Source organism: Colobus angolensis, unplaced genomic scaffold (assembly GCF_000951035.1).
Source record: "Colobus angolensis palliatus isolate OR3802 unplaced genomic scaffold, Cang.pa_1.0 Scaffold2, whole genome shotgun sequence".
NCBI lineage: Eukaryota > Metazoa > Chordata > Mammalia > Primates > Cercopithecidae > Colobus > Colobus angolensis.
Window position 1 is genome coordinate 9226882 of NW_012115154.1, and position 8667 is coordinate 9235548.

At 38.3% G+C, this 8667-nt stretch overlaps 1 protein-coding gene across 1 annotated transcript in view; it reads right to left on the minus strand.

The window, feature by feature from the left end:
* The window catches only part of BRAF (B-Raf proto-oncogene, serine/threonine kinase), a 206708-nt gene extending 198047 nt beyond the window's left edge, over positions 1 to 8661 (minus strand). Inside the window, exon 1 of the mRNA XM_011941290.1 lies at positions 8586 to 8661. Within this exon, the coding sequence (XP_011796680.1) occupies positions 8586 to 8645 (60 nt within the window). The 5' untranslated portion in view covers positions 8646 to 8661. The remainder of the gene's footprint in view (positions 1 to 8585) is intronic.
* Between the last annotated feature and the right edge of the window lie 6 nt (positions 8662 to 8667).

An 8667-nucleotide genomic window follows, 5' to 3' on the forward strand; every position in this document is an offset into this window, starting at 1 on the left:
AAAAAAAAAAAAAAAATAACTCTGCAGGGTGACCCAACCAAACTGGAATGATACTCCTTGCCACATGATCAAAAGCCTGGTCAGTTTCTACCTTCCCAATTGTCACCTGACCCTCTACTGGTCAGGTATTTCCACACTTCTTCTCTAGAAACATGTGTTTCCTGATACTTTGTTTTTAAATTATTAAATGAAAATCATGATGAGAAACATCATTTTACACTGTAGGGACATTCCCTGGGCTAACCAGCAAACAAATATCATCAGTGCAATTTAAAACAAAGTAAAGGGGCCCTATGGGCCCCACTGAAAAAGGTAGAAATATGACCAACTACTCCATATGCCTTTCCTTAGCAGAAACATAATGATTTAATGATGAATCCAAGATTAATAAAGATACTAATTCTGAAACATCACAGAACATGACATAGGTTTCAAATGAAAGAACTCTTCTAAATAAGATGGAGAATAACACATTGTAAACTAGTATCTTTCACGGCTTAATTGACACTTCCGGTGACTTTTTTTGGTGAATAAACATCTTAACATATTCACTTTCCCCTATACACATTTTGATTACATCTCATAATTTTGCAACATGGTAAAAAGGACATGATTGACTTTTCTGTGCAACCTACTAGAATATCTCCTTTATTTCTTATAAGGAAATTAATTTTGGTGGCAACTTTTACCTGCCACTTTTCATGAACCTCACCATCACATAATTCAAGATAAAGATATATTAACTATATACTGAAGTCTTAAGTATTTTGGGATAGAAGACACCTTTGAAAATCTGATTAAAACTATGGGTCTTCTCCTTCCAAAAGTATGATAATGCAAGAAATTAGAAAGTCAAAGTTCTAAAAATCTTCTCAACTGGACCTACCTAATTTTAAATTTAACTATAAAGCTATGGTAATTAAGGTAGTAGGGTATTAGCCTAAGAAAAGACATACAGATCAATAAAACAGTAGAATCCAAAACTCACAAGCATAAGTAATTGATTTCAATAAAAGTGCCAAGATAATTCAAAAGAAAAAGGTTAGTCTTTCTGATAAATGTGAAACAATTAGACATCCATATGTAAAATAATGAATGAACCTAACCACTGCTTCACAACTGCTGGAGTGCAATGGCACAATCTCGGCTCACTACAACCTCCCTCTCATGGGTTCAAGTGATTCTCCTGCCTCAGCCTCCCGAGTAGCTGGGATTGCAGGTGCCCACCACCATGCTCGGCTAATTTTTATATTTTTAGTAGAGAGGGAGTTTCACCATGTTGGCCAGGCCAGTCTTGAACTCCTGACCCCAGGTGATGTGCCCTCCTCGGCCTCCCAAAGTGCTGAGATTACAGGCTTGAGCCACCGTGCCCCAAACCACTGATGTGACTTTTATATGACTCCATGTATATGACTTTCTGGAAAGGGCACAACTAGAGATCAGACCAGTGTTTGCCAGGGGCTGAGAGTAGAAGACGAAATTGAGTGCAAAGAGGAACTAGGAGCTGGGCTTGGTGCATGTCTGTAGTCCTAGCTACTTGGGAGACTGAGTATGGAAGATTGCTTGAGCCCAGAGTTCAAGTCCAGCCTGGGCAATACAATGAAACTCCACCACTCTCTCTCTCTCAAATAAATAAATTTTGTGTAGCAATTATGAACTTTCTGTAGACCTCTTACCTACACCTTACTTTCAGAACTTCAAATATAACATATGTAGTCTCCCTTAGACCAGGAGTCAGAACAGTTCAGCCCATGAACTGGCCCACTATCTGCTTTTGTATAGCTCACAAGCTGAGAATAATTTCTACATGTTTAAGTAGTTGAAAAAAAATCAAAAGAAGATTTTCATGACACATGAAAATGATATAAAATTAAAATTTCAGTGTCCTGAAAATGACTACTGGAACCCAGTCAAACTCATTTGTTTAAATATTGTCTATTAGCTACTTCTGAGCTACAACAGCATTGTTGAGGAATTGTGAGAGGGACTGTATGTCCCACAATGCCTAAAATATTTGCCATCTGACCTTTAAGATTGCTGACCTCTGCCTTAAATACAAGTTGTTGAAATTTTCTACACAGATGATACCTGAGAAGATTGATGCCAGCACAAACCTCTCTTCCATACATAGTAGCTCTAAAATTTTTACAGCCATAAAACCCTTTTTTCAAGGAAACGAACATGTAAAGCAGATAAATGAAGAACTTCAATAGTTATGGTATAGAGCAGCGCTCTCCAACCTTTTTGGGACCAGTGACCAGTTTCATGGAAGACAATTTTTCCATGGATGGGGGCACAGGGGGTTTCAGGATGAAATTGTTCCACCTCAGATCATCAGGCATTAGATTCTCATAAGGAGCACATAACCTAGATCCCTCACATGCACAGTTTGATAGGGTTCACGCTCCTGCCGCTGATCTGACAGGAGGTATAATGCTCACTTGTCTGCCACTGACCTCCTGCTGTGTAGTCAGGTTCCTAACAGGTCACGGACTGGTAGGTATAAGGCTGTGGCCCAGGGGTTGGGGACCCCTGGTATAGAGGCACTAAACAGAGCCCTGGGGTAACCTCTGAAGAAGGTCCTTGAAACCCCAAAACAGTGTTTTTTAAACTGCCTGTTGCAGCCAATTTGGTTGTCAATTTAATAAGCTGATTTTATGACTGACACAAAAAAAGAATAGAACATTATAGAAAATCAAATCACCTCATATCTAGTAAGGCTTTATTCACTAATTCTTTCACCAAATATTTTAGTACCTATGTGCCAGGTACTATTATAGATGAAGATGTAAAAAGTACAAAACAGACAAAAACAGTTTCACATATATATTAGTGCAATTTAAAATTTTTATTCTCACTGGGCGCAGCAGCTCACGCCTGTAATCCCAGCACTTTGGGAGGCCGAGGTGGGCGGATCACAAGGTCAGGAGATCAAGACCATCCTGGCTAACACGGTGAAACCCCGCCTCTACTAAAAATACAAAAAATTAGCCGGGTGTGGTGGCAGGCGCCTGTAGTCCAAGCTAGGCAGGAGAATGGCATGAACCCGGGAGGCAGAGCTTGCAGTGAGCTGAGATAGCGCCACTGCACTGCAGCCTGGGTGACAGAGCGAGACTCCGTCTCAAAAAAAAAAAAAAATTATTCTTTACAGCGATAGAATGCTTTTGAAAATTTCTCATAGAGCTCTGGCGTAATTTGAAAACCACCGTCCCATAGTACATTCGTCCCAAAAGTGCTGTCAGAAACTGCAGCTACATTACAAGAATGAAAACGATGTTTTATTTGATGTTACAGAGCTTCCAGAAGATATAAAGTTAACTGAGTTCACAGCAATTTTTATATTCTGTATCAATTTTTATACTCTATATCACCAGGGCCCAGAAAAAGTAGTACTGGGCATCAAATTCCCTCTATATGTATAGTCTTGACATGGGAAGGAATAAGAATAATAGTTTTTTTGTTTTGTTTTGTTTTTTTTAAGCCCAAGAGAAAACATGGACACAAAAGTAATCTCAAAAGGTAGAGGGGAAAAAAAAAATTGCTTAATGTTCGGGTGGAGACTGTATTAAAGAGTTTCTTCCGATTACCATGCTAATTAAGTATGTTAGTGATTTAGGTCGGAAAAATTGAAATTGAAAAATAAAAACATGGCAATAAAAACAAAAAATTTAAGAAAGAAATGGAACAAATGAGGCTATATTTTTCTTCTTATACTAACATGAAGTTATCTATAACCCTATGATTTTAAAAAGCACTACTTAACACCTTAAAAACAGAAAAGCTCCCAAACAGGCCCACCTATTTTGAATTCAGAAGTTCTACAACCAAGCTTTTGTTGTTGCTGAGGCAGGGTCTTACTCTGTTGCCAGGCTAGAGTGCAGTGGCACGATCACGGCTCACTGCAGCCATGAACTTCGGGGCTCAAGTGATCCTCCCATCTCAGTTTCCCAAGTAGCTGGGACTACAGGTGTGAGCCACCACACTCAGCCCTACTGCCACATCTGACTTCACAGAATAACCAATGTACATTAAAATAGACAAAAAGAATGAGTAAAGGACTTAAAACAATTTAACTTCTGATGAAGAGAAAATCTAGTAAGAGCTACTGACAAAAAAAGGCTTATCTTAAGGACAATATGAGGCAGAAATGTAAAGATTAGACCATGCTGGATTTCATAAAACAAGGGGAGTATGACACAGAATGTTCACTAGGTATTCAGCTAAATTAACAATATCAAAATGTCAAAGAAACAAAACACACTTCTGCAGTTGTGAAAGAGAAAACAATTTCATAATTGGGAGAAAAAGGGAAAAGGAAGAACACAAAAGTAGTAATCGCATTCTCTGACAAGGTGGGCATCAGGTCTTAGAAAATGCCAAAAAACAAAGGAACCTATTCCCCCCCTCTCTTCCCCATCACTCATGGAACATAGGTTTCCAGGTGCTATATCCAGATCCACCTTCTATTCACTATAATCAAGAAAGTAAGGGATAGAAAAACAAGAAAAGTCAGACTGTTCCAGCCTGTTAACCTAATGTAATTTTTCTGGCCTATTATCCAAATACATGTACAATTAAATCAAGTTTGCACTCACTCACGTTTACTACATTCAAGGATTCAAGCACCCAGTCCAACATTCCTTTCTTAGCTGTTTACTGAAAATTGATTCCTTTAATGGCCAACATACAAAATGACTGACAGATAATATTCTAAACAGAAAAAGGAGTGGATGCCTAAAGGCAGTTCAGCAAATAATGAGAGAGAAAAGAATATAGAAAGGGAACACTAGAAATACGAAAGACAAACAACTATTTTATGGTTTTTGCCAAAAGGGCACCTGTGAATGTATCTGGATAAGTATTAACAGCAATAGCCAAAACTGCACAACACCTACATTAATGAGAATATCACTTTTCAGGGTTATGACGCAATCCAACCTGGTGTGGTTCACAAAGATGTATTTTTAATGCAGTGGACCTCATTATAAAGGAGCTTCTATCCCAGAATATTCCCTAGTCAATACATTATGATAATTAAACAGTTTAGGATTGATGATCAGAGATCTTGAAAACAGAACGTAATAAAATTATAACTGTAATGCAATTGTAAGAAGCTCCCTTCTACAGAAATAGCACAAGAAAAACAGTTAATAAATATCACTCTGGTATCACACTTAAAAAAAAGTATTTATTACACCATACGGTTATTTTATACCATATACTATATCATACCATATGGCCATAGAAAAAAAATCAGGTAAATATAAATGGTCAGATGTAAATGTTTAATGCCAAAAGTATAAGTACATTCATTTGATAAATATTTAATAAGTACCTGTCATTTACCAGAATATTCTATTTTGAGCACCTACAAAGTATTAATACTACAAATACAGGACATGAAATTTGTTCATTCCCCAACATATTTTAAAGACTAAAATCTACATCCTATGTTCAAGATGTTTGATAGCAGTAAAAAATTAAAAACAACCTAACACCCCAAAAAGATGATCGGTTAAATAAATCACAGTGTATCTAATAATACACAGAAAGTTTTGCTTTAAGTTTTTTAAAAATACAAAACTACATAGTGTTATACAAGCATTAAAAAAGAACAGATGGAATACACCAAAATGTCTATAGTAATAATATCTTAGTGGCAAAATTACTGATGATTTTTTACTTTTTGTACTTATATTCTTCTAATTTTTGACAATGAACTTGCTTTCCCTTTGAAATTAGACCTTTTATTTAGCTGAAATTTTCCCCTGGGAAATTTTTATTTTTAAAAAAAAAAACCTACATTTTACTATTAGGTAAAATAAATCTTCAGAACAAAATTTGTCATTACACACAAGCAAATCTTTTCATTCTTTCCATGTAATTTATAGTAAGAGATGCCTTTAAGTGTATATAAGAGACTTCAAATAAAAGACCACAGCACATTTTAGTTTCCACTGAATATCAACTTCAAATTTAAAATTATTTCTTGAAGGAATTTATCTTATCATCTGTAATACTGATATCTACATTCAAGACATACATTTTTTAATCATATGTCACCCTCCCAGCCAAATACATTTATTATCAGTTCAGAAGAAAACGTAGAAGAAAAACTACTGTTCACCACTAAACATTAAAACCTGGGTAGAGGGGACGGTGGGAAACAATTGTCTTTCAATCAAATAAAATTAGAGTATCTTTATAGTTTCAGAAGATGTAAATGTGCTTTCCAATTACTGGCAATTTATACTTAAATTCAGCTAGCCTAGAGGTTCTCAAGGTTGGTACATGGGAACTGCTCAAGACGTGCCAAATACAGAAATCCATTGCCGTCGCTCTCACTTATTAAATCAGACTCTTCAGGGGGTACCGTTCCAAACAATCTGGCCCTTTCAAATAAAATAGAAGGGTAGAGATTTTACTTCACAAAAGCCTTCTTTACAGAATTGCAAACTGTTCTAATAACTGCAACAAAGTTCCCAATATAAACAATTTTATAATCAGAGAATTACAATTTCATAACCCCTACCCATTACTTTACTCAATGTTCCACTCTGTAGTAGCCTTCAAACAAGATACAATTCAACAAAACTACACATCTATTACAGACTAAAATAAAGCCCAGAGGCACCTGTGCCTGGTTAAGACAAAGGCATATCCGATTCCTGGAGAAAACAGACAGCAGATGTGACCCCTAGTATTTATCCATTAAAAACAATGTATCCTAAAAATAAATTTCCATGTCAACGGAAACAAAGATGTTTATAAATAAGAAAGAACGTGGAGGTGTGGAGAAGAAAAGAGGAAGCTTCAGAAAGTTAAGTACCAAAAGCCAGGAAACAAGGCAAAATGAATGGTAACTGCAGACGAAGGAAACAGAATAAACTAGGAAATTGAAGTAGAGAAAAGCTTTCTCCTTAGAAACGAAGAAGCTGTGGGAAAGGAACAGATAATGAGAGGAAACCGATCTAAGCAAAAATAAAAACTGAAAAGTGGAATGATTGTAAGAAACTTAAAAATGAGAAATTTTAGAACAGATCAAATGATGATACAGAATACATTTTGGGCATGTAGATAAAGATGATTTATAAAAGAATAGAAAACAAACATTATCATAAACAAGCTGATGCTGAATAAAGTAAGCATACTGGATGAATTTCCAAAGATAACGATGCAAAAAAAAAAAAAAGAATTGCAGAGAGAAGAACGGGACGTTAGGAGAATTGAGAAATTAGATGTCAATAGTAGGTAGAAAAGAGAACTTTGAGCAAAGTTAACAGAGTAAGTCACATTACCTAATCAATAACTGTAAACACAATTACTATACCATAGCTTATTCGTAAAGCATAATAAAGTGCATTATTTTATGTAATAAAATACCAAATATTTGTAATAAATTTTATGTAATAAAAAGCAAAACGTGAATAATTTGACAGTGCTAAGAGGCTAATGCAAAAACAGGCTAAGAGAAGCAAGGACTGGAGAGTAAAAAGTAAAAGGAAAAAAAAATAGGACAAAAAGGAGGACAACACTAAGAAATCAATCAGAACTATAAAAATGGGTAGGAATAAAGAGGTGTGAATGCACAATGGAAGACTAGCCAAAAAGTGCCAGTAGTGAGTGCAAGGGCGAAAAGAGCCAAGTGAAACCTGATGGAATCTTGACAGCTTCTGGGCTCAGAAAATAAGTAGCTCCAAAGTGTCCCGGAGGATTTGTGAAGATAACAACAGACAACAATGTTAGGGAGTGGTGAGATGAAGTATAGAGCCTCAAGAGGACCAGGGTAAGAGAAGTGCAAAAATGCTCTTAAGTGGGAAGTGGGGTTAGAAGACACGCAGGTCCGACAACTCGAAAATGAGCGGGCAGTAGATGGGAATAGAATGGGGGTTACCACTCAGCGACAAAGCACGACAAACATTAGGAATAGAGGACCAGACACCAGAAAAGGCATAGGAAACTGCGATTCAGGATTGAAAAAGTAAAGACTAAATCAAAATCATTTGCTGGGTAAAACAGGTGAAGAGAAACCCCCCAAATAGAAAAGTGAAAAAGGGCAGCGGCCTGAGAAGGGGGGCAGTCTGGGAGAGGAGAGAGAGGAAATGATGAGCCCCATCACCCCCACGACCATGTAAGAATTGCACGCGACAGTAACTCGGGTTGTGGTCCCAGCCCCAGCTACTAACCTATATCCTCCACCTCGAGGCCGCCGCCGCCCCCACCCCCCAAATAACGAAAACATCGAAGAGATGCAGAGCTCGATACTTCAAGCCAGTCGTGACCTTCTCGGACCAACCCTGAGTTTCGCCCCCTATTGATAACCTCCCGCTCAACTACCGCTGCCCCAATCCCCACATCTGGGGTGGGGGCCAGGGAAACCCCCTGGGCCATTGTGTGTGTTTACGTAGGAAGGCGCTGCATGACGGAGAGGGACGCGGGGGCGATGCCCACCTCCCAGCTCGCGGAGCCGGCCCGAGAAGGTGGCTGAGGGCACCAAGCCCCCACCGCTGCCTCTTTCCAAAATAAACACCAGCCAGCCGCCGAGCCCGGAGTCGGGAGGGCGGCAGGGTGGCGCCGGCACTCACCTCCTCCGGAATGGCAGGGTCCGCAGCCGAAGAGGCCGCGGCGCCGGCCTCGGGCTCCATGTCCCCGTTGAACAGAGCCTGG